Source organism: Megalopta genalis, chromosome 1 (genome assembly GCF_051020955.1).
Source record: "Megalopta genalis isolate 19385.01 chromosome 1, iyMegGena1_principal, whole genome shotgun sequence".
NCBI classification, from domain to species: Eukaryota; Metazoa; Arthropoda; class Insecta; order Hymenoptera; family Halictidae; genus Megalopta; species Megalopta genalis.
In genome coordinates this window covers 46,181,297-46,208,503 of record NC_135013.1, presented here as the reverse complement: position 1 = coordinate 46,208,503, position 27,207 = coordinate 46,181,297, and the positions used below count along the sequence as shown (strand labels likewise).

General features: G+C 35.8%; 1 protein-coding gene and 2 long non-coding RNA genes across 16 annotated transcripts in view; 2 read left to right on the top strand and 1 right to left on the bottom strand.

Annotated features, from left to right (window-relative positions):
• Window positions 1-1,240: 1,240 nt before the first annotated feature.
• Window positions 1,241-27,207, bottom strand: part of LOC117219905 (diacylglycerol kinase theta) — a 76,682-nt gene continuing 50,715 nt past the window's right edge. For 6 of the 12 annotated variants that reach the window (XM_076528434.1, XM_076528431.1, XM_076528440.1 and 3 more), the window contains 10 exons: window positions 24,977-25,094; window positions 24,694-24,881; window positions 22,558-22,770; window positions 22,344-22,478; window positions 20,692-20,866; window positions 17,817-18,136; window positions 16,253-16,538; window positions 13,722-13,881; window positions 9,254-9,370; window positions 1,241-4,675 (listed from right to left, as the gene is read on the bottom strand). In XM_076528434.1, the coding sequence (XP_076384549.1) occupies window positions 4,562-4,675; window positions 9,254-9,370; window positions 13,722-13,881; window positions 16,253-16,538; window positions 17,817-18,136; window positions 20,692-20,866; window positions 22,344-22,478; window positions 22,558-22,770; window positions 24,694-24,881; window positions 24,977-25,094 (1,826 nt within the window). In that variant the 3' untranslated portion in view covers window positions 1,241-4,561. Of the gene's footprint in view, window positions 7,324-9,204; window positions 9,371-13,721; window positions 13,882-16,252; window positions 16,539-17,816; window positions 18,137-20,691; window positions 20,867-22,343; window positions 22,479-22,557; window positions 22,771-24,693; window positions 24,882-24,976; window positions 25,095-27,207 lie in introns of all 12 variants that reach the window. The other 6 variants (XM_033469463.2, XM_076528445.1, XM_076528451.1 and 3 more) reach the window with 4 other exon arrangements.
• Window positions 6,927-8,694, top strand: LOC117219906 (uncharacterized). Its single transcript, XR_004490125.2, has 2 exons — window positions 6,927-7,061; window positions 7,121-8,694. It is a non-coding gene; the product is annotated as an uncharacterized LOC117219906 (long non-coding RNA).
• Window positions 20,822-22,519, top strand: LOC117219908 (uncharacterized). Of its 3 annotated transcripts, none has more exons than XR_004490128.2 (3): window positions 20,822-21,090; window positions 21,344-21,494; window positions 22,288-22,519. It is a non-coding gene; the product is annotated as an uncharacterized LOC117219908 (long non-coding RNA). The 3 variants fall into 3 exon arrangements; XR_013037079.1 differs by having other exon boundaries at window positions 21,573-22,519; XR_004490127.2 differs by having other exon boundaries at window positions 21,344-22,519.

Here is a 27,207-nt window from a genome sequence, read left to right as displayed (position 1 = left end):
ATACCCTAAATCCCTTATTTAATTCATTTTAAATGTTCAATAGTATTGTTAACAGACGATTTATTTATCCAATTTAAGATAAAATCTATATTATAGTTCATTTTGATGATATCCGTACAATAATAAATGTTCTTTATTGTATGATGTCATTGAATTTTTAAACGGTTTCCAAATAAATTAAAAGTAAATATTTGCATAATGTTTATCAGGATGATTGTCCGCGACTCAAGTTTAAGATCCAAAATTTTATGAGAAAAGTTTTCACCATATTCCAGTGTTATTCCCTGTAATTTCCAAAAATGTTATGCTTCGATTTCTCTGAAATTCTGAAAACAAATACATTTTAGATAAATGTGACACAACCGTGACACAACTGTTGTACCAGCGGCCGGTAAAGTGCTAAGGTTCATTTTTAATGTTTTGATTAGGAAAGCAAATTAGGTTGATACTTCAAAAAGGACAAACTTTCTTATTCATTCCCTTATAATTTTTTTAAAATCTTATATTTCATTGTGTTGGTAAAGCCATTTCAAAGAAAGTTTTCTTGAAGCCATTTCTTAAAAAAGCTCTGCTCCAGCATTACCCTGCTATGGCATTACAGTAAATTCTCCCTAATTGACGACATCTATGATTCATTTATTTCAACCACCACTTATCGCCAAAGCCATCTATTGGAAAACGGCAGGAGCAAAGTTGTACATCTAATGTAACCTATTTCAAAATTTTTGTAACGGATATTTACGATTTTGTAACTTATTTGAAGTAACGCGCTTACTATTTGCTATTTGAAGATCTGATTTTATTCTTTCGTTAGAATTCAATTTAACGGTTTATCGATTCATCATTTTTTCTTAATTAAACAGTTTATTAATTACGATTTTACAGTTTATTCAACTCAAATTGCGTTATATCTATTATGGGCGGGCAAAAGGATATTTCCAGAATTATTAGTTGCGCAGAGAAGCACATTTAAAGAGCAATCCAAGATTAAATATTCGATTTTGGACATATATAAATGTCGATAACATACCATAAACGATGGCTATATTTATATCAATACGACCAGATATTAATTATTTTTTCAAAATTCGACCTAAATTGTACTTATTATTCAAATAACCAAAAATCAAAGTTATGTCAAGGTTATGTCAACATCTTCAATAACATAAAGATGTGTTTAGGAGAAGGGATAATACTTACGCAATGAAATCACGTGTCGAAAGCATGAAAACTGCGAAGGTAATGTGTACATTAATTTACTTAATATTTCAATCTTTCCATAATACACGCCAAGACATGATTCCAACGAGAAATCTCATCGTCCGCGATACAGTAACGTGCTGTGCATCGAAACCAGAAGAGGAAATATCCGGAACAAAAAGTTCATTTACGCTAAGCGGTTCATTTGTACGACGTATTACCACCACTGTGTATCAACATAATACAACAAATTTATTCTCGTACAGTCATTATAATACGTATATATAATCTGGACATTAAAATTAAGATACCCGAAGAAAACAAAATTTCATTTCAGAACGTGTCCACATCCGGTCCCATAATATTACAGTGTTCTCTTTCTCTCTCTCTCTTTCTTTTTCTCTCTCGTGCGCGCGCTCGTTTAAATCGATAGAAAATAATACGTAACGGTGTACTGCAAAGGTACGATGCGAACGTGATTCAGCACGTCGTGGAAAAAGAAAGCAGATCGAACTCGCGACGAGCGGTTCCATCTGTGGTTATGTCCGTGTGTAGTGGCTAGAGCGTGTCGTCGATAGGACAGGAAAACGAATTCAGTCGTAACAGCTAGCTTTTGTTCAGACATATTTTTTGTTCTTTTATAGCACATACATTCATTATACGTAAATTGTTCCGTTAGCTTAGTGTGGTGTCTCTCTCTCTCTCTCTCTATCCCTTTTTTTTTTTTAGTTTCGTTCGTAACAACAGCGAAATATGTACGCTGTAACTTTCCCGGTCGGATCGAACGGAAGAAAAGGAAGAGAAAAGGAAGAGGAAAGAAAGAGAAACCCGAAAGAAAATCGAAAACTGAAGAAATACGGTTTTCGCCAATCTGCCGCCGATACGTCATTTGTACTCGCGCGCACGCCGGATGCCGAGGACGAACAACTGAGCCCATGCATCATTGGCAGGTTGTGATTAGAATCGGGGAGGCCAGATCGATTATCCGGAAACCGGCGGCCTCTCGTCGAACCAATCTCGTTTACCGACGGAGTCGCGTTCTTCCGCCTGAGTCCGCGTTCTTTGTGAAAAGACACTCGGTAGACATCTACGAGAGGTTAGCTAGAGGGTGCACGGGAGGTGGCTTTTATACTCTACAAGCATTCTCTGGAACACAAAATCAAGTGAAAGAAGACGCGTAACCATATCCCGTTCCAGTTTGACACATTCTCCCGCTTATATCCTGCTTAATCCGCTTATCCCGTTTTATTCGCTTCGTTCTTACAATTTTTGTCTACGCGTTCGAAGGCATCGATTCCTCTCTTTCTCACTCCGTTCAACTGAAATACGCGCGACACGTATACACAACACAACACGCTTTCATCCGTTCGCCTAGCCCGCGCGTATCGTTTCGCTATACGTCGGGGACGATCGTTCAATATCCGGCATGTAACACCGTCTCTCGTTCATTCCTCGCCGTTCAAATAACATTTTCTCTCTCTCTCTCTCTTTTGCTCTCTCGCGACTTTTTTTTCTTTAATCTCCCACATTTACAGTATTATGTACAACTGTTTGGCACCGGAATTGTCTCTTAATCGAATGATGCCAACGAAGGGTCCATGGTATGAACACGATCCACGGCTAAAAAGCCACGACAGTGCGTTTATTCACTCTCCGTTAAACCGATCGAACAACCATCTCTTTCTTTCTCTCACTCTCGCTTTTTCTCTGTGCTCGCGATGCCACGACGATAATCGACACCGCCCTAACGTCCACGTGCGTTTTCGTTGATGCTCGATCGGAAACCCAGATGCCCCACCGAGAGGTGTGCTCAAACAGCGTGAAAGTGATAGCACGTTAGTAAGTTCTTTTGGCATACTTTAGAAATGTACATGTCCTATTTGTTCTCGACCACGTTACAGTGGAATGTGTTTGCCTACCGTTCGCTCCCGCGAGTTTCCCTTCGACCGGAAGTACGTCGTCAGAATCGGCCGGACGGTAAAAAGAACACTGCCAAGTCGTTTCTGGTTCTCTCGTTTCGCCGAGAATAGAACAATCAATTCGTTTAACTCGCGTCCCGAGATTTCGTCCTGCCGCGTCCCATCGAGAGACTAGTTGACAAAGCGCTTCGCCGTCGATTTACCCTCGCCGAAGGCAATTACATTTGCTTGCTCTTCTTTAATAGTTTTCGTTCGTTACATACTTTTTTTTTCGTTTTTCTCGTATTCTATGAAATGACTGACTGCCACTGGTATTTGTTCTTTTTTTTTGTTAGAAATTCCAGACTGCCCAGCAGTCAGACGCACAACAGTTATCACAACTTAAAACCGTAATACTAATACATTACTCTTTTGTAAATATATTAATATTTAATCATAAATATTATGTATTATATTAATAACAACTGATCTTTATCGTGCCACGATACTTACGGTGGATTAGTAAAATACCATACGAAACGTCATGTACAACGGTTCACTTCCTGTTCATCCAAGATTTCGTTGGAACGGCCGGGAAGGGGGTGACGGGGAGGAGGAGGAGGAGGAGGAGTGCGGGTCTTAGTACAAGGGGTCGTAGATGGCAAGTGAAACAGACTAGAAAAAGAAATGATAAATGCAAAAGTACTGTTGTCAAGCGAATAAACAGGAGGAAAAACGTTTGCTCAATACTGCTCTTTTCCCTGGTAATGTCACATGTGCGCGGTTAATACCTCGTCGTATCACGATTGTTCGTTTCTCAAACTCCCTCTCTCTCTCTCTCTCTCTCTCTCTCTCTCTCGCTCTCTCTCTCTCTCTCTCTCTTGTCTTTGTCATTCTACACTTCGTCGTCTTTACTAAAAAAATATTGATCAAGGCTACGTACGATGCTACATAATGGTTATTAACATTTAAAAATGAGATCTACGTTTTTTCATCCTGCAACTCTGAAGGAGGACATTTAAAGTATTACTCTGAGTTCGTAAATGATGTGGCCTTATTCGAGCGTGTTCATCCTTGTGGCGACGGGTATATGTATATGTATAATAGTTTCTTCTCGTTCGAAACTTGATTTTAATCGTCGTGTTCATAGTTCATTGTCCTGGCATTCCTGAAGCAGCTCTTGTATATTCTCTGGTGGCGTGGGTGGGTGTGTCGTGTTGTCATCGGTGAGATTTCATACGTCGAGTTCTCTGGTTTTCCGGTGTTTCCGCGGGACGGAAAGGAGAATAGCACTTAACGGCGTCGTTCGCGTCGGCCACGTTGCCGTGATTTCAGACGGAGGATTTCCGTGACTGGCCCGGCTTGCTGCGTGTGACAGAGTTACCGCGGCGCCGCCGCTGGTTTTCCGCTTCTCTTCCCCGCGCGGCGTTTTCGTTTCGCCTGCGCGGGGAACGTTCGCTCTCTCAGAAGACTTCCGAGTCCGGTTCATTCGAAGGCGCGGCCTGAAGGGCCAGCTGCATGCTGGACTCTGTATTACGCCGTTTCATTTTACCCTTGGTCTTCTTCAGCATCGTCGCCTAGGAAGGGGCAGGGTCACAGGGGGGCGCATAAACGAGCAATTGAGAAAATGTCAATGTCATTCAGACCAATAAACAACAATATCTCGTAACTCCTTAACAGCCAGAATTTTTACAGACCAACAAGAAGACATATTTGTGGACGAAAAGAGGTATTAAACACAGGATTGATCAACACTTGCAGGACATTGCTTGGAATATCTTTTTAATAGATTTTTTCTTCGGAATCGCGTATGGGATTAAAAGCTGATTTTCACTCGTCCAGCTTTTCATTTGTCTCTCCGCGTGAAATAACGTGAAAAATAGCATGAAATAACATATATCTTGATAACACCACCATTAACTTTCAGAGAGCGATTTAATTTTGATTTCAAAATGTTTACATCTGTTTTCCATTTTTATTCTACAAAATTCTTTGATACGGCAAGCACAGCGACCATTGAAAAGTATACAAAGCCAAAACAATTTATTAAATATTACAAAAATTCAGAAGTTATGACTTAGGATATTAACCTTCCATCTGCATGTTGGACCATTTTTGCCAAAACCAAGATTGATTTTCTTGTTACAGTTGCCAAGTTATAAATCGCAAAGAAATGCCATTCTAATTCCAATACAATTAATAATTCGTTTATACTAACACTGTCAGTTAATGTAACGTGTAAAATAAATTGATACGCAATTTAAAACATTTTACTCTTACTACATAGAATTTAGGCTATTTTTAATTGTTAGAATAATTATTTTCTAATTCGAAACTATATTATCATGGAAAAAGCACAGATCGAAATATTCATGTAATAAATTAGTTATAAATTGTAAAATTTATATTTTACGACGATAAATTCCGTAAAGATGTGCTATGTACGAAAAGATTTGTAGCAAACAAAATTATTAGACAATGCTTTGGAAATATGGGAGAATAATATACAACAATTTTTAGGGTTATTTTAAAATTCAAAAATCGCAAAGTTATTGTACGAATTTAAACGATGCAATAGATAACGTCGGTGAAAATAGGATTGCAGACGAAAGGCTTATCACTCTATCAAATTATGAATAACCAATTCTGATATCTAAACACCATCGAAGAGATGATATTGACATTTAAAGTGACGTTCTACTAATTATTTTATACAGAACATTCTTAATGCTTTATGCTGGTTAATGCGTAATTAAGTTAACCAATGTTCACAATGTCCTTCAAGTGGTAATCAATTAAGCTGAAAAATACTATTTGAAAAAATATGCATAACAACTAGATCATATACAGTGTTGTGAAAAACAACAGGTTTATATACAAACAGATTCACCATATGACTTTGAAAGTATATCATATAATCTCAATGTTGTTACCTTCAATCACGAAACCTGTATTTTTGTGTACTGGAATAAGAAGAAATTATTTGTCATTCTTGATAAACGCTTGTAGTGGTCGAAAAATATTTGCACTATCGATCATTAAATATTAGTTCTCGATATATACAAAACTTGTTTTTAGACATATAATACAAACATATACATATATGCATATATACATATATGTAGATATAATACAAAATTTCGTACAATTTTGTAAAATTTTCTTCTTTATAAATAAAATTTTTGTACACGTAAAATGTGTAGATTTAACCAAAAATTTAGTTCATTCTGCAATTTTTCACAACGCTACATTACGACAAGCTTGAATTGCGTTGAGCATTAAAATTTCAGAGCAATCGACGAATTTCTGGATGAACTTCAGCTTCGTTATGTTAAATCTATCAAGCTCCTGTGAGCAAGTTTTCTATCGGTCAGATTGAAATATAAATCTCATGAAAACCTTCAAAATCGAATAAAACGATCTCATTAAACCGCCAATAACAATAAAACAAAACATAATCAACAGACTGCGGATATGCTTTTACGAAAATAGTAGGAAGCATCGGAAGACTTTAAAAAGACTGTTATCGACTTTCGACAAGGAATTCTTAGAAGTTGGCCCTGAGCTCGGTATTCGACAGCCAATGTTTTTCCTTTACTAGTCGCTAGCATCGATCGCGCGAGCGAGCGATCTGTTTACATTTACCACCGGCTCGCCTCGTTAGACGACCTATGATTGAAAAAGTAAGTCGCCGTTGCGATATGCGCCAGCATTTGAAACGTAACTGATGATCGCATGTCGAAGATCGTCCGCGTCGAAGGAAACGAAAAGACTCGAAACTCCTGAAATCGATTCGCTCGACGAATAGAACAGAAAAAGCCAGTTTTGCAGAGTGAAACGGTTATACCCGAAGCTGGTCAAGTAATTTGTCGATAGCTCGAATACATCAAGAATAGAGTGGCACAGAGGACTACATGCGACGGGAACATCGACTGGAATTTCAACTATACAGGAAGAGTACATGTACGTGTTCTATATTTCGCATGGCGTGGCCACACCGAAACTCCCCTCTATTGTTGCAGAATCTGGGAGGACAACAGTCGGGGAGTCTAGGCGGAGCACTGGTCGGAAACTTGAATCACGAATTAAATCATCGACTAGTTGCAAGCTGCGGTTAGGTTTTGTTGGTACACTCGTCCGTGCTCTTGCCCTCCTCCCCGTTAGCGGGTGGAATCGACGGTTCGGTATTCCGTCGCTTGATCTTATTTTTCTTCAACATGGTTGCCTGGAGCGAACAAAGGAACAAGGAGATACATATTAGTCAGAGAGTGCGATGAGGGGAGGACTGCATGCGTTGCCGAACACCAGCAGTTACGGGTTTACGGAATAGCAGTTTCATATGGAGCATCGCGTAAACAGCGTAATGATAAGTCAGATTTAGGCGGCTAGGTACATACAGATGCTCCGGCAGAGAGTGAACGTGCGACAAATATGTAGATGGCCCCATCATTCTACATGAAATCGAACAGCATGAGTGAATTATCGACGAACAAGGTCCGAAGGTGTATCAATTTCATTAAATCACTGTTAACCCTTTGCACTTGAAGTCTGTCCTTTTGACATCAATCGTACAGAGTGTTTAGCGATGCGTGACACGTTTCCACGTACATAAATTAGGCTGCAAGATAGTAAACTCGGCATTGTTACCGAACAGATTTCTATAAACGGTGGGCGAAGTAAAATGTTACTAATTGCAATTTTACAATGCATATATTGAAAACATCGACCTGATGTGGCGTTTGTCAACGAAAGTTTGCAAAATTAATTTTATAGTATACAACAAATTTTCTTGGGGCAACTGCTGCGAGGAGAAGGGAGGTGTTCAACATTCTTTTTAAACGGGTATATCGAGTTTTTATTGCCGCAGTGATCGACGAATTATAGCGAATAAATTGTTCGATGAGAAATTTTACAAGGAAACTGAAAGATAGCAAGAAAGAACTAAAAATAATAATGAATGTTATTTTTATTAAGTAGTTAAAATGATGATGGCACTCGCCCGAGGTTAATAACGTGTCAACATTCACATCGAGAGAGAAATTAATCTTCTTAAATATATCATTTACCAGGAAGATTAGCAAATAGTGAAACGTGTGTTCATCGTTTTCGAAAATCTAAACAAAGATAACATCGTTCACGGAAGTCTAAATGTTTGTAAACCGAGTCGAAATTGTTTAATATGCACAATAAAGGAAACAATGAGAGATATTACGATAACAAAACGTTAGTGACCCCTTACTCGTTACATTTAAAAATGTGTTGGCGGCTTCTCCTTTTATTCACAGCAATTGTCTCGAAAAAATATATTGCTACTGAAAGATTATTACTAAGAGATAACCTCCTCGCAACATTTCATTAAAAAATATTATCTAAATCTTTTTGAATGGCACAGATATCGAAATTTTGTCAAGCTCACCTGTACATATTTCTTGTATCCTTTTTTTGATTTCTTAAATTTAAACAGTTTAGCAACAATTTAAGCTTTTCTTTTATCACTTTTTTTACAATTTTAAAATGGTTTGTAAATTTATTGCAGTTTGAAAATCTGTTCGCTTTTCTGATTGAAATTTAAAATAAAGATGCCTAAACGTCCAAATTCAAGGTTGTTTTGTTAAAAGAAGAAACAATTTTTTACAATAAAAACTTCCTAGTCCTTTAGACCAGAGCCTCTCCTCGAAGAAAATAATTATAACAGATGAAACTTCTCATGAAGTTCCAGGTGAAATCAAGTGCCACACAGATTCTCATAAATTCGAAAGATTTCTTCTCAACAACGTAAGGTTTTGCATGACTCGATTTATATATAAAGCATACATCCAGGAGCAGAATTGCCAGATTAGAGGACTCGGTCATGTATTTTAAAATTAGAGAGATCTCCCTAATCGGTTGCACGAGTGTTAAAGTGTTCTGGTACCTAAAAGCACTGTTGTTGAAACGATTTCGAATACCAACACAAGTGACGAATGAAAATCGAATACTATGCAGGGAAGTTGCAGTGCAAAGGGTTAATTGGAGAACACAAAGTAGATGCTAGAAAGGAGAGAGGTGAAAGAACTTCAGTGCTAAAAAAATAGGAAAGTTTACTCTTACGGTGCATTACACCCACTCTGTTCTCTATTTCAATGGAATTATGGGGTTGTTACGGATGTCTGTACCAAGATTACCGTCAACGCTGATTTTAAAACTACGATATGCCCTGCGCTCTGGACCCAAGGTTCTCCATCCACTTGTACAGGAATATCGGACTGCAAATGTATCTTTATGTGTCCTCCCTGCGAGGGATACAAAATTAACATTCAATATCTCGGAGTTTCATTCTGAGCTACTTCACCATGATGATAATAATAATCATACACGTTACTAAACGACACTGATCAACAAACATTTTCAAACGAGGAACATTTAAACTAATAATAGTTGCGCAAGCTGTTCTTATGCAGAACGATCCTGTGGACTCTCCCAAGTACGATGTTGTATTTGTATACAACATTATAAACGCTTAAATGAACTGGAAGAAAATTCTCCTGGATATTAAGGTATTAAGGATATTAAGGGATATTAAAAATATGGATATTAGGAATCTCAAAGATAATTGTTTAAAAAGTTCGGTTTTACTGAAAAGTTTGGCTTTTCATATCAGAGCTTTGGATCAGTCAATATTAGTTTATGGATCCATAGTATACAGCTTAGCGAATAAAAATATAGTAAACGTAATTCTATCTATTCTTCTTGGTTAATAATTGTCCTGGATGTGTTCCACACCACTCCTACATATAATTTAGAAAGTGGAATAAATGTTCACTGTATACAATGGACAATTTGGAAAGAGGAGATATGGTTATTTCATTTCTAGCGTAAGTTAGTACTACAGTAAATTCTCCCTAATTTTGTAAAGAGAAGATACGATTATTCAAGCCTTGCATCTTGTTTTTATAATTGTTAACAATCGACAAATGTAAAAACGAGCCGCGAGACTTGAATAATCGTATCTCCTCTTCCCAAATTATCCATTTTTGTTTACAAGCTGAAGAGCAATTATTTGTTATTATGCGTTATTCCTACGTCTATGCTAAGGTTCGACGGAGATGGTCAAATGTGTGACGCGGCTCCTTTGACTAGAATTCCCAGAATGTCAACTCATAATACAATAACATAACTTTTTTTAATTTTAACATTTTAAAACTGAAATTTTTAAGCATGTTATTTGTTTTAATTATTTAGCTGCTGTAAATCGTATTTTAGCCGCTGTCTTCAGCCTTGTATAATTCTGATTAGTGGGTTAAAACGATTAAATAACATGTTAAAAATTACAGCAAACATAAATAATCAAGTGAGGATTATATTCAAAAAGATTTTCCAAATATAGTTATGAAGTATATTTGTCTGCAGCAATAATAGTAATAGTAGTACTACTACTACTACTACTACTACTACTAATAATAATAATAATAATAATAATAATAATAATAAGGAATGTGATTTCGCCATAATTGATGAACTGAAACAATCGTTAATAGCGTGGAGCTAAAAAATACTATTCGGTGCTACAGAAAACAAAAAACTATCGCATATTGCGAGTCAGCGTGCTTTCTTTCTTCTCATACACGTGTAGATGTTTTTATTTTTATACGTAAAATATTACTGTGAAACGTTGCTAGAGTGGATTTCTCGAATTCTAACATATGAAGGATAACTTTCAATAATAAAGTGATAATATCAATTAAGCAATTATCAATAAAATGGAAGCGTACATTTATTGTAACAATTACAATACACGAAGTATACACAAATTACTCTAGATCAATCAAATTATGTCTTGATCTTCTTTAAATAAGAAACCTAAATGTAATAAACTTGGTGCACAAAATTCGTCTTTATAAATTACAGTGATGTGAATAATTATAACCACGAAGTAACTCTTACATTTTTAGTGATATTTAAATAAAAATTTAACAAAGTCCCTTATTCCTATATTTCTATATTAGAAATACTAGGAAATAAAAAATACAAATAGAATTGTAGGGATGAAGGTGCGTGTGAATAATAAATAGTGTCTCATTGTGCGCGTGTAAAATATAATAAATAATATATTTATTTGCAAAACAACAATAAGAATAAACTAATCAACGATATAACAACAACGAGAAACGATAGCAACAGTAACGAAGGAAAATAGCAGTAAAGGAACAACAACATAATAATTCCTAACGTAAAAAAATGTGTGTCGTTTAACCGTTCAACGTTTTCTTAAGAACTCGACTCCTCAGGTATGTACGATCATCACAGTCGACGAGTTTCCGAATTGCTAAAAAAAAAGAAGAAGGAAATTCGATACCCCCAGCCTCACGGCATGAGAAGGTTAGAATTTCCGCGCGTCCGCTACAGAATTCTTTTTAGTTTAGTTTAAATATCAGTAAAAATGTAAAAGTTGCTTTGAATATATGTATAACTGTTCACAGCATCGTAGGTGACCTCCTTTACCTTTGACACCTTGTATATTTAAAAAAAGATAACTTAACAAAACATCATATTTGTTTATTTCTATAACAGAAATAATACAAAATAAAAATATACAAATATGTTTTGTTAAGTTTTTATTTTAAATATCGGTAACAATGTAAAAGTCACTTGGAGTCTATAATTATACAGACCATAGAATAACCGTTGGTTATGTCTTATCAGGACAATCGAGTACTACTATCTGGTTGCGCGGGTTACGGTCGGTTTACGGTCAGAATTCCTGGACATAATACAAAAAAACTACTATGTACCTGATCCATCGTCAATTCCTGTATAGGGATATGTATATACGTGTATGTAGTCCTTAACACTTTTGCGACAGGCAATAACCGGACAACACGTTTAGTTGAATACGGTATACAGGGTGTCCAAAAAGTTACTGAAAATCAGGAAATGAGAGGTTCCTGAGGTCATTTGAAGTAACTTTTAACGTAGCGCAAATGCAATCCGCGGTTTTGTTTACGAATTATTAACGAAAAACATAGGCCAATGTGAAAGGCGAGATCAGCCGGCGCATGACGGCCGAGCCAATAAGCGGAAATGGACTTCGTCTACTTGTTGGCTCGGCCGCCTTGGTACGTGACGCATCAGGGGAACTCTTGCGCATGCGTCGAATGTCCCCACTCCTTGCGTAACCTCTTTTCATGGCTACTCTGCTCCCAAATCCTGTCGCGTGTCTCACTCACCCGTGATCATCTAAATGCTACACACACTCGCATAAAGCAACAGGCACGCGCGCCTGATGTGTTCCGAGCCGAAAGAGGCGACCACGAGGGAGCGAGACGCTGCAACGAGAACCAGTAGGCGTAGCCCTCATCATCGCCGTGTTGCATGCAGTTAATTCCAAGCCCTGCTCTATGTGTATTTTATGTATACGTGGAATTAGCTATAAGAAAATCAATTGTAATAATTTCATTTCCTTCTGTGACTAGTATTAAATCAAATTGAGTGTTACCTGCTCGTTATTTTGTTATGTGCAAATTCTCTTATGTGAACACATTTGTCTCCTAATTAGATTATGCAACGAAAGTTCTACTGTACACCATATATTCATCTATTGTTAAGTTTATTTATATTAACGTATTTACATATTTATTATATATTATCCGTGTTAATTTTTAAAAACTCCTGATCGCTAATGCCGACATAATTAATAAGACCACATTAAAATAAGCTATAAATAAACAAAAAATATTTAGAAAGAATAAGCCATCTTCGTCCCACCAACTTTTTTGAATATTTTTTTTATCTATTTTCAAAATTGAAGCTTTGAGTTAAAATGTTGTTATTACTATACTATATTATTAATATTTGGAGTATTATGGAAACTGTATTTGAGAGAGTATATAAAATCGTTCTGCATAAGAATAATTTTTATAGCTCTCTCTCTCTTACAGTTAAATTTAAAATTAATGGTAACGAAGAGAGATAGTATGGGGTTTGGGATACCTTGAGAACAAGAGTGCGAATGGAAATCGGGAAAATCGGGAGAGTTCAGTGGCTATGCGAGGAAATCGATCAGCTATGAAGAGAGAGGTCACGGATTCAATTCCCGTGTGCGGTTCCCTTTTTTTCTCTCAATATCCTACAGTAGTTTGCACAGTCACAATCAGCACACGAAAACCGGTATAATTTATCCACTCTCGTATAAAAGTAGTATTACTACTACTAGTACAAGAAAACGAAAAAACTTCGTATTGCCGATCAGTGTCATTTATTCAACTTAATATGATAAAAAACTTCGTTTCAATTATTCTTGATTATCATCGCCTTGCTTTATACAGTAAGTTATTCAGAATGGTTAGCCAAAAACCTATTGATATGTAATATTTCTTTCTATACATTGATTTACAAAAATATAAATCCGTGTAAATATCCGCAGACAAACTGGCATTTATGACAAAATGGAGTAGTTGCCATTTAAAACAGTAGAGAGATTAGAAGATTTCTTAAATATTGATGCATTATTTTTAATCTAATAAAATTTTTAAAGAGAGGATAAACTTTCTATATCTGTTTCTATCTCTCGGAATTGTTGAGGCGGACAATTTTTATTTTCTGAAATTTTATTTTCACTGAAATTGCTCGGAAGACAAATCTTACCTGGGCTATCCTCATTCCTGCTCGAAGACTAGACTGAATTTGTCCAAGATGCATCACTCCTGTGACCCCAACCACCTCCAGCATACCGTCCCAATGGTTTGGCGTATGGAACTGATCTACCTTGGTGTCTGGTCCCCAGGGATTCGCACCTGAGCCCCAACTATACGCAATCCAAACAAAAGTGGGTATAAGAAACTGTTCGCGAGAAATGCCGTTATTTCTTTTCATCGAGGTCCCACATAAGGGGGTAGATCACCCTAACGGTTAAAGAAAAATCGATTCTTTTTAATTTAATGTTGACAAAGTTACGAATTTATAGAATATTATATCAATGCAGTTTTTCAAAATTCCGTCAGTTAGCGAAATTATTATAATATGCAGGGTGTCCCATTTGAAGTAACACGCTCAATGATCTTCAAAACTATATCTTGTTTGAAATGATGTCCCTCTTGAAACTCGGTAAGGTTCATTTGAAACATTTTTTTAAACAAATTATAGCTTAGATTCATAGCATATTCGTCTGTTTGAAATCCGATACAGCGAAATATTAAAAAAAATTCATAACATCTCTGTTTTTATTTGAATATGATGAAATCTCTAAGAGGGTAACGAATATTGGTCTCCAATTCCAGTTCGTATATAAGTGAAGTAGAAATTATAAAAAATCTCGTAGACATGTGATTTAAAAAAAGAAACATACATACCCTTTAGTATTTCGAGAGGAGAGTCAAATGGTTACACTAGTTTTTAAATGCGTAGGCGTTTTCAAGGTTATATAAAGGTCATCTTGTTTTTTTTGTCACAAATCTATATTTTTTATTTCGGAATCATATTCTACGTAACAAAATGCACAATTCTCGCTTGAAATATTTTTTTTGTAGTATGATGTTCTCAAATGAAACAAAATATCTTCCAGAAGAAAGTAACGTCGTCTTTTTAATAAAAAGAAAAATTATCCTTTATACGAACGTGAAAAATCAGTTAAATATCTTAAAAAATATTGAACTTACAAACAAATGTTTCGAACAAAAGTTGTGCATTTTTTTTACGTAGAAGACGATCCCGAAATAAAAAATATAGACTTATGGTAAAAAAGCAAGATGACCTTGAAATAATCATTAAATCGCCCACGGATTAAAAAACTAGTAGTGCCATTTGACTTCCCACTTGAAATACTAAAGGACGTGTGTCAGTCTGCTTCTTTTTTTTTAATCACGTGTCTACGAGACTTTTTATAATCTCAACTTCCATGGGACACCCTGTATACAGGGTGGTCAACTTGGGTGGTAAACTTTGTTAAATGAAGTATTTCAGTATAGAGAGGACTATATGTATACAGGGTGTTACCGGACGTAGTATCATTGGATGGGTATGCGGTAACCCACATGCGAAAATGAGTTGAAAAAAAGGAGTAACATTTTTCCGTTTGAAGCTTCGTTTACGAGAAAATCGATTTTGAAAATGTATAGATAATATGTTTATTATTAGTTGTATAATATGTATAATATGGTGGTAATAATTGTTTTACAGCTGAAGTAGGTCCCGTCACTTTCAAGGTCACCTTCACTTTTTAAGGTAGAATCATATATTTAGTTATACATTAGTTGATGCAGCTCTATATTTTTTACAAAAAAGAATTTACCAATGTACGTCGTCGTAAATTATTCAACTAAAATTAGATATGGGATATTTGCAGACCATTTTATATCTCGAATGCATTTTGTTGTAAGTAATCCTGAGCTTCTTTGCATCGATGAGAATTTGCATTATCATACTAGAAATAAAAATCGTCCGAATCAATTTTGTTTGAGTTCTACTGTTCTAAACTTGGTATGAGAAAGTTCTCTAGTACACGAATAGAAAATGTCAGGGTCCATATGTTTGCAGAAAATGCACATTTGTCCAACTCCTTGAGCTGTCATACAGCTGCATGTCTTCGTAACATATGAAATAGCGTATTCTTTTTTTGTAAAGTTAAAATATTTCCTATGCTAATCTTTTTTACTATAGAAAATATTCATCTGCACCAACTAACCATTTTAAAAAGCGAGAAAAATGCGTGAAACCATGAAATCTCCGAAACGACGAAATAACGAACATATTCAAACGCTACTTCTTATTAGACCACCTTGAATATACAGGGTGTCTAAAAATTATTGTAGAAGCGAGAAATGAGGGATTCTTGAAGTTATTCGAAGTAACTTTTCCCTTGCGAAAATGTTCTACGAGGCTTTCTTTACGAGTTATTAAGGAAAAACATTGACCAACAAGAGATTGCGTACGGCTGACGCCCCGCCCTGTCCTGCGTCAGACGCGTGACGCGGCATTGGCCGCAAGGGTGGAGCACCGGCTGCACTCGCTTTCCGATTGGTCTGTGTTTTTCGTTAATAACTCGTAAACAAAGCCTCGTAGAATATTTTCGCTAAGGAAAAAGTTTCTTCAAATGACCTCAGGAACCACTCATTTCCCACTTGTACAATAATTTTGGTAAATATATGTACACATACATGCAGTGAGAAGTTATAAAATACCTTAAAATATTCAGAATAATAATTCCTTCGACTTGCGGCAACTCTACCAGTTTTCCGTCCACCTCCAACCGAATTTTCGTATGCAAATCTTTACAAGTTGTTTTTTTCATCATCTGCCGGAGTGCTATCGTTACATATGTCCCCTTGTTACGAATTCTGCTCCTAAACTTGTCCGGATTTTCTTCTCTGGCCTTGTGGAATGCCAGACATAGCTCCGCGTCGACGCCAATGCCGAAATAATTGTTCATTACGTATATTTGCGAATTGTCCTCGTTGGTCGCGCCGACTGTAACATACGAACATTTTCACACTGCACGTATTGTAAAATTGGAGACTTCGCGCGAAAAAAATGTTGTAATAATTATTCTGTTGAGATGCAAGTGTTTTCAAATATTAAGACCAAAATTACCAAGTGCTCAACACAGCTAATGCATTATAAAAATAATTGGTCTCTCTAATTGTTCTTCAGCTTGTAAAAAAAATGGACAATGTGGGAAGGGAAGATAGGATTATTCGAGCCTCGCGGCTCATTTTTATATGTTATGTATGTAGAATAATCGTATGTCCTCTTCCCAAATTGTTCATTTTTGTACACGTTGAGAGACAATTGGAGAGATTGCACAGATTTCCGTGCAAATTCTTTTAAGTCTTTTCAAATACGACATTTGACAAAAATTAAAATTAAAGAAAAATTTCTTTAGTCATCTGAAAGATTACCCATTGTAAAAGGAAAAGAAAAATTCTACTAGGTCTTTGTTAATTTATACATTGTCTTGCATTTTAAAAGTTTGGACGTGTCATAAATTCATAAATATCCGCAATCTAATAATAACAAAATTGGAATTATTCGGATTTCGTATGATTTTGATTATAACATGTGACTAGATGAAAAACATATTAGAAAATTTCTAGTAAAATCATTTTTATAACTTTACTGATAATTGTAGGAAGCAAGTCAAATGAAAAATAATAGTTAATTTGACCTTTCTAGAAGTCAATACATTTCAATATCAACATTGTTCGCAAATATCCTGTTGGAAAATATGTAAATACCACTGCAGTTAGGGTTATTCGATACAATTAGAGGGAGGGGGGGGGGGTTCTAATTTCGAAATTGTTTAAGAATAACAAGCCCTAAAAATTTTCAGTTTTTGCTGATTTTTACGAAAACTGCCTTCACGTTTGAGTTTATACAGGGTGTCCCATAATTATATTAACAGCCGGAAAGGAGTGATTCCTGAAGTTATTTGAAGTAACATTTTCCTTAGCGAAAATGCAATCTACGGTTTTGTTTACGAGTTATTAACGAAAAACATTGACCAATCAGAGACGAGCTCGGTTGGCGCGAGGCGGCCTCGCGAATCCAAGGCCTCAGGAATCACACCTCTCTGAATATTAGCGTAATTATGAGACACCCTGTATAAATTCAAACGTGAAGGCTGTCTTCGTAAATTCTTAAACAATTTCGAAATTAGAAAAACGATGATTTAAACCCGAGGTACAAAAGTGATCAGTTCGGCATGGAATGTCCCGTAATCAAGTAAGTATGTATAATTTAACAAACCTCCTGGATTATTGATCAACTGTTTGTCTTCTTTTTCTTCCGTGTGGAAAACTACCGTCCACCTATCCAGCTGAGATTCCTCTGCATCGATGACATCTCGAAGCAGATTCAGGGGATCTTCGTCACCGGTGTAACCAGCACCCCAGCATAGAACACGCGCGAGATCGTTTCCTGTTCCCAGAGGAACGATAGCGCAGGCAGGTGATGAACATTCGCTGTCCTGCCCCACGTTATCCAAACACTGTAGCACCCATCCGATTGTTCCGTCCCCACCGCAAACTAAGATTTTGTAGTCTCTTATATGCCGGAAAACGTAGAGTCTGAAACGGAACGTAGGAAATCGATTTTCAACAAGTCTCAATTCTACAGTGATTGGAGTAATGCTCGCTTAAATTTGCAGGGTTTTTGTACAGCTCGACAAAATAAGAGAATAGATGCAGCGGACGAAATAAGAGAATAGATGCAGCGAGCGAAAGCGAGAACGTAGACGTAGACCGCCGTGCGTCGCGACCGTCGAGACTTGGTATTTAACCTTTTAGGTACGGCTGAATTCTGCACGAGACTATTTCCTTGGACGGCAGATTCTGATATGTACTGTACAGAGGCTGATGCTGTATATTCCGTCGGTATATTGTTAACACTGTTGTAAGTCGATGTGAAGACAAAAGAAATGTAAAACAATGCATAGGAAGATGATTATTTAATTCAAACGGAGAGCGAGTGAGCTACTAGAGCGAGCCACTACAGGGTGTCCCAAAAATGTCTCGCAATCCGAAAGAGGCAGGTTCCTCAGGTCATTTGAAGCAACCTTTTCCTTTACAACAATTTTCTCCGAGGCACCGTTAACGAGTTAGTAACGAAAAACAGTGACCAATGAGAGGCGAGCTCAGCTGACGCGAGGTGACCGAGCCAATGAGCGGAACTGGACTTCGTGCGCTGGTTGGCTGGGCCGCCTCGCGTCAGCCGTACTCGATTCTTATTGGTCACTGTTTTTCGTTAATAACTCGTTAACGGTGCCTCGGAGAAAATTTTTGTAAAGGAAGAAGCTGCTTCAAATGATCCGAGAAACCCGCCATTTGCGGATTGCGAGACATTTTTGGGACACCCGTTATAGTGGCGCGTCGTTCAGAGAGATGACATCCGCGAAAGCCACTATAGTGGCGTCTCGTTCAGAGAGATGATATATCCGCGAAAGCCACTATAGTGGCGCGTCGTGCCTAAGAGGTTAAAGAGACACTACAACTAGCTGTACTAAAATAAACGTACAATAAAGAAAATTTCATTGTCGGTAATTCTTAACGTTTTCTTCATAATCGCGGTAACAATTAATAGTTCAGATTTTTCTCCGATTCGAACGAGTCCAAACATGACGTGAATAGGAGTGTTTTTGTGGATTTTGCATAAATAATAAAATTAAGACGGTACGAAATGATTAAATTGTAAAACTAGTCGGATTTATGTTATGTTTTGTCTAATTTTCATCGGACGAATCTCAACAAATCGTTGACACTTCATGGGAAAAGATAAGATAAAAATGACAAAATTTGAAAGTTTCATTATTGCATGATTAGCTTTAACGCTCATGACCAGTGTGACCTACGCGTAAGTTTCGTCGACAATCCCCTCTCTTACTCCACTTCAGTTTGTTGGTTAGTCAGGGGAAAGTGCGGTCGCGAGAGACGCTTCTACGTTGCAGACAAATGGTGACGCTTGGGTCTCGCGGACTGTAAGAACTTCAGAACTTATCTCCGCTTGTCTAAGGTTATGTCAGTTTTTGTCCAGTGCAAAGGTGGCTGAGGTTCTTACGGACCGCGAACATCGGTGACAGTGACAAAACATTTTTTATGTAAACTTCGGTATTGACTGCATGTCCCGTTGAATTGCATGTACGGTCGGTATCCATCATACGCGCATCGCGATACAAGCAGCCACGTGTGAAACGGGCCTAACTTGTATAGCAGGGACGCCGCGCCGCGCCGTACAGTGGTCCCAATCGATGAATAAGCCGTTCACGACGATTTCAGCAATGTTTTAAGACGTAAAGACAGTTTTATATAAGTCGTTGAATTCGTCTTGACGTCAGCTACAGCATTATTAAGTAAAAAAGATGCAGTGACAATTAAAAAATCAAGGTGACTTTAATTTTTTATTTGAAAAAAGTTTCTCTTTAAATTTTTTATATTGATGTTTATAAAAGACCGAGCACCAATTAATTTTGGTTCGAAACATTTTTTTGTCAAAGCACCGGAAATGAGTGAAAAATAAATGATGTTTGTAAATTTTTATTTTACAAATAGTACATGTCTCATACTTAAAAATGCTGTTGTCTATAGGAAATATTGCTCATAATTTATTTAGAACGTTAACATTTAATTGACTAAGGAGAATCGTCCTTAATATGTTTTAACACTCAACACATTGCGCTTTCTTTCAAAGTAGAATGATTTCTACATGCTTGTACCTGTATAATCATACCAACATCACTTACCCCAATGTCCATCCATGAAAATGATTTAATTAATTAGCATGAAACTTTGGACATTTTTTTATTATACTTTCATTAAACTCAACGAAGATTTTATTTATTGCAAACAATTTTGCAAAAGATGCCTCCAATTTTATGGTAGACATAACAACTCCCAGACATATCATTTTTTAATTACAAAAAATGGGTTGGCTTATTTTTGCTCGAGATTAATCGTAAACAGTTTTATCAAAATCAGTGAACCAACGATTGCGACCACTCCTTGTAAATAACTGTTCCACAATCCGACGAACATTTATGTCATGCTGCTTATCCCAAATAAACAAAGTTTTGCTGTAAAACATGCAGTTACAGTACAATTACGAGCATAAAGAATTAATTATTACGTACCCAGGAAGTGGTCCTCCATTGTCCAGATCGAACACTTGATATGGATTTAGAAGTTTACGAAAACTGGAGATCAACTGGAGTCCCTGGCAACCGCCAGATTTTACATTCACGAAGACTAGCAATGGTTGCACCCCTGACGGGACCATAGTTGGCTCAATACTCGGTAGCGGCATTACTATAACCATCAGAATCATCGAATACTATATTAATCACATTTTTATGAAAATGAAGAACGTGAATACAGTAGAATTCCATTTATCCGACATGCTTGGGGGACACAACTGGATATCTGACTGATTTATCTATTCATATAATTGGACTTAAGTTTCATATAACTGGAATTTGCTACATATTGCTTTGAACACAAGAGAAAGCATTAATTTTACCATCATTTAACATGTATGTACAATATATTTCATCAAATTATAATTTATACATACTTTGATGTAATTAAAGTAATATTATAACTTGTAGAAGCATGATATAGAAGAACTATTCACATTGTGATTAAATATAATAAGCGGCAAATATTTACTATCTTATGTATTGGCTAATGCACTTAAGGATTTTGTAATAACAAGATTTTTTACATTGTTAAGGCACTGCATATTTTCCATGTTCATTTGTAATTGTGCTTCGTGCCTTTTTTCAGAGCGTCAAATAATTTCTTTGTCATCGATGCAAAGCAACACTCTTTATCACAGATATAATCGCACAGTTATGAATAACTGAATTAAATCGTTACTTATCTCACATCGCTACGCAAGAACACTAGGCTAAAATTTCACACCGAACCAAAACGAGTAAGTCGTATAATATAAAAAAAATTAAAATAATATAATATAATAAATTAAATATGATCTGTTTCACTGGTTATACAGGGTGAGTTATTTAACTCATTCTCCTTAACTTTTCTGGTGAACTACATGTTGTATAAAACAATATTTCAAACAAAAATTACTTGGTATAAAGTGCAGCGTAGACGGTAATAATTAATTTTTTGCCATTTTCCTTCTTCGTCAAAATATGAAGGTCATCTGACAAAATATGAAACACTAACCACATGTACGTGCTGATGTATTAATTGTAATGGACAATATTTTGAACATTTCTTGCATTAAAAATCAACTAAAAAATATCGCGACAAACACTAATTTACGAACCCTTGCACCTTTATAATTTTTATTCTGTATTTAATGTACTTTCAAATCCACGATTAAGTGTTATAGTTAAAAAAAAAACTCAGAATGACCTTATATCTTGATAGGAAAGGAAAATATAAAAAAATTAATTGTTGTCATGTGCACCCCTCTTTGTACCAAGCAACTTCATTCAAACATTTTGCTATACAATACGTAGTTTACAAGATGGAAGAGTTGAATGACTCACCGTGTATACGGACAGCAGAATTTTACTCTTATCTTAAAAAGTTAATTTTTGTAAATTATTTGCATAAATCGAATTTTATTATTATTTGTAGGATCTAAAAGATTTACAAGATACTATTTCTGCTAATTACCGTGATATTATTTGTATACTGCGGATTTTATGCAGAATTATTAACTGAATTGTTTTAATTTTATACGATTTTTTAAGGTGGTGGTTTGGTATTCAATGTGTTCTTATAAGGTCGATGAATTATGAGATATTACCTAGAAGATGTTTGTCCTCGTACTTCGATTCTGCCAAAGTATACAATGCCCTGACTGCCTTATTTGCATCCTCGTAGATAATAACCATGGAGCCATATTCATAGTATATCGTACCAATTGAGGAGAATTTGTTTTCTAAACGAATTACATGAAAACAAAATTATTACTATAAATGATTCTCGTCCAATCTTCTTTATTTGCTAATACCGATTACCTTTGCCTAGAAGCTCGGTCAATATAGTTTCATAAATCCTTTCCTGTTGATTCACTGGCAGGTTACCCACGAACAAAGCCAGATTAGGACCATGAGGATCTTCCTTCAGCTGCAAATAAAATCGCAGCAACTCCATCTGCCTGATCGAATCTTTGCCCAGTTGCTTGACGATCTCCCATGGCTTTTCCTCTCGGGACAAAACTCTCTCAGTAACTAGACAAAAGCATATATATGTGTACATCGCTATGCATCATTCGCAACAACTGTTAATTTATTAGAAATAATGTGGTAACTTTCTCCCATATACGTTACCCTCGGACACCTTTAGTTTCCGAGATATTCACAAAAATACATTTCAAATTCCAACACGAATATTACTGGGCTGTAGTGTCTTACGGTACATATTACAATTTTAGCACTGTTTACATACGAAGTTGGTTGTATATCAATAGATGAGGGGGCAGGGAGGGGGGCGACTATATAGGGTGTCCCAAAAATGACTCGCAATTCGAAAGTGGCGGGTTCCTCAGATCATTTGAAACAACTTTTTCCTTTACAACAATTTTCTCCGAGGCACCATTAACGAGTTATTAACGAAAAACAGTGACCAATGTGAGGCGAGCTCAGTTGGCGCGAGGCGACCGAGCCAATGAGCGAAACTAGGCTTTGTGCGCTGGTCGGCTGGGCCGCCTCGCGTCAGCCGTTCTCGATTTTGATTGGTCACTGTTTTTCGTTAATAACTCGTTAACGGCGCCTCAGAGAAAAGTTTTGTAAAGGAAGAAGCTGCTTCAAATGATCTAAGGAACCCGCCATTTCCGTATTACGAGACATTTTTGGGACACCCTGTAGATATCAAAATCCACGCGGGATGCAGAACACTGCAAACGTAGTTGATGACAAAATAGTTGGGTTATTAACTAATTTTAATGTGATCTTACAAGTGAAATCAACATAAATAAGGACCCCAAAACAATGTACAACGGTCGATATATGGCAAATGCTGTCTTTGTGTTATTTTATCATGAAACTCAATTGCCATTAACTTAACTAAATGAAATATCATCGGCTACTGAGGACGGCTTCTTCAAAATTTGCTGATCTCGAATGGGTCAAACGGTTTAACTTATACGCTCGTTAAACGAGATGCTATATTTACAAAATAAGGTTTAGTTATGTCTGTATTCTATTATTTCCAATGAAAGAGCAAGATTTTATTTAGTTTCATCATTTAGAAAGCATGTACAAGTAGAATCCCCGTTATATGAAAAGAATGGGGAAGAAAAATGTTCACATAACAGAATATTTACATATCGGAATAACAAGCGATTATCGTTCAAGATGATTTTTAATACTTGAGACAAAATGGAGTAAAATGAATAATAATTGTTTCTGTTTATAAATAACTCCGCACATATAATATAAAGGGACAATAATATTCGGTAAATTTAGTAAGAAAAAAAAAACAATAATTTCATCCTACGGTAGCAAGTACATAAACATGTGCGTTTACATACAGGGTGTCCCATAATTATGTTAACACCGGGAAAGAGGTGCTTTCTGAGGTCATTCGAAGTAACTTTTTCTTTAGCGAAAATGTTCTATGAGGCTTTGTTTACGAGTTATTGACGAAAAACAGTGACCAGTTAGAGGCGAGCTCGACATTTTCGCTAATGAAAAAGTTACTTCAAATGACCTCAGGAATATTATAGAGATAGAATTATTAAATATGTATTAAATATAAGAGAACATTCACGTAAGGAGCTTCCAGTGTACATAGTGTCGCAACTCTTTCAATGTATTTATGAAAAATTAGATCTTTATACGATTTATAAAAATAGTATGCTTCGAATGGCATTCGTAAAGTACAAACATAATGTAAATACAACAAGTAGATATCTCTTCCATCATTTTTTCATATTTTAGTCAGCATTGAAGGGGTTAATCGGATTACATGTATTTCGTGTGTAAAAAGTGAGCATTGATTTTTGATAAAAAAAAGTAGTCGCTTCATTTGAAATTATCTCTTTCAATTCAGTCGGAAAATATAATTTCCATAATGATCAGATTAAATTCAATTGATCAGTTATTTAAAAAAAGTGATTAAATGTGTTTCTAACGAGAAAAACTGAGGCTTACCACCGCGATCTAGAAGAATTTCGCTACATCTGTAATCTTCGGAATTGAAATTTTCTAAACCGAATTTCTGGAGCGCTTCTTCAATTAAGTTCGCAACCGTGGTGGTCTCAGTGACAGGTACAATGCAGAATGAGTCCGACACCTGCAACTTGCCTGGATAGACGCGTACCTCGCCAGCTTCGCTATCCCTGTAATTGCAAAATTAACGCGCGCCTCGTACAGGGAATAAATGGAGAGCCACGAAGAAAAATATTTGCGGAGATTCGTGGCCGCTAATACTTACTTAAATCGTAAGAAGACAGCCGGACGTTTGCCCTCTTTGCGATTCAAGTTTAGGACTGGCGTGGGTTCGCACAATTCAGTCTCCTCCAAGGCATACAGGTCGGTGAGGTAAAAGTTGTCTGTATCGAATAATAACATCATATTAATATGTAATGTTAAACGTTTTATTATTAATTCGAGTGAAAAGATACTATTATTCTACTATTTCTTAAAATTTACTTCTTATATTGTGACAATGATTTTATAATAAAAATATTAATTTATTACAAAAATATTTTGTATAATGATAATTAGCGAGTTCTTATCTTCGATAGTTATTTTTTAATGTAAATTGTAACTTGAAAAACGTAGCGACGCTCGAACGCCAAAAGGCTGAAAAATTCTGTGGCGTATGGAATCAATTTTATCAATATTTAATAATAAAATTATATTTTAATAATAATATTTTATCAATATTCTGGACGTATTTGATTATTTTACAAAAAAATTCAAATAGACAAGAGGAAAATTACATGTCTATTATTACAAAAAAAAAACGATTTGTGCACACTGTATTTTCTTGAAGTGTATAATGTTGTTTTTAAAAATATGTCTGCAAAAAAAAACAAACAAAATCTAAAGTCCAATGTTATGTTCAATAACGACATATTTTATTTATTTTGGTACGGACAACAGGTACACATGTACCTCTAAACATGCCATTTTTTTGTTTCAAGAGGCAAATATGTGAGCAAAGTAACTCGCGACATTTTTTGTGAGAGCAGCTCACAGAAGCGTGTGCACTTGTCTGTAAATACTGCCAGTGGCGTATTAACCCCAAAACGCGTGAGGTGTGCGCCTAGGGCTCCCGAAACAAGAAACGAAATTGGCAAAATGTGTATTTTATATTTATTTTAGATTTACTTTAAAAAGACGAAAGGGATATGGAACACAAGATGCAACGAGCTGTCAATCACGGGACCACCAAAAATCGTTATTTTGTTTCATTTCACCTTCGTGAATTGACATTCTGCTATTAATACTATCGCTTGCTACGTGCGATATATGTAGATATTTAGATTATTTCCAACGATAGTTTAACAAAAATTACTTCGAATTAAAAAAAGATGTAATTTTTAAAGGAATAGTTCATTCCGTTTATTTATTTATCTGAATCTTATTGAAAAATTGTCAGACAAATAGCGCCAAAAATTTCAGAAAGAATCACACGCTTAAAAGAATTAAAAAATATATTCCACAGAAGAATATCAGCATTTTCATATTGATCACTTAAATACGTCATGATAAATTATTACAAAGTATAAGTTGTACAAGTAAATCTTTGCAAGATATTAAATCTAATTTGTTAAATGGAACTAAAGTACTTAATTCCTTGTTAAAATTTATTAACGACGCGAGAGGAACAATTTTGAACTTACAGAAAATGCTGCAAATTTACTATCAGAAAATACAAATTACGAAGGAAGTAGACAGAAAAAAAGATAATTACAATTTGATGAAACTGAATGAACTGTTGGTGTACATTATGACATATTTTACATACTTCTACAAGAAATACGAGAAAAGAAAAAAGTTTACGAGGTTGAACTGGAAGATTTGCAAATATTTATCGACTTTAACCTGCTAGAAGAAGAAATACATTGCAAAATCGAGAATTTGAAGAATATTTACCATAAAGATATTGATACAGAACAGTTTTCAGATGAAATTCATCATTTTTTAAAATACCAGAAAGAAGAAAATATCTTAAACCCAAAATTTATATTCAACGGACTTGAATCCACATGCCCTAACAGTTTTAAAAATATTTATTACCATGTCAAATTACCATGTCGATAAGTTTTCAAAGCAAAACTACATATTGATTGTTTTAAATGGCGCACTGTATTTTTGACTTTGTAGGATTTTTGCTGATGGAAAAATGAATTCAATGAGCAGCTATATTATGACCTTCAGATGACTCTGACTTCAGCGATTTAGGATTGAACAACAAAAGCGTTAATATCGAAAGCTATTTTATTTCAATCAGTTTACAATAAGTGCTCAAAGTGTAGTCCATTTTCTTGCAAGCACAACTCCAGTTGTGTAAGCAAATTACGATTAGTTGCAAATATTAACACAAGATAGCATGAGATCATAAATAATGGTGTAATTAACCGTTACGATTGTTATTTTGGGTGTAAAAATAATCTCCATTGGTTCTCAATCATGGTTCAACAATCTCTGTTGTTC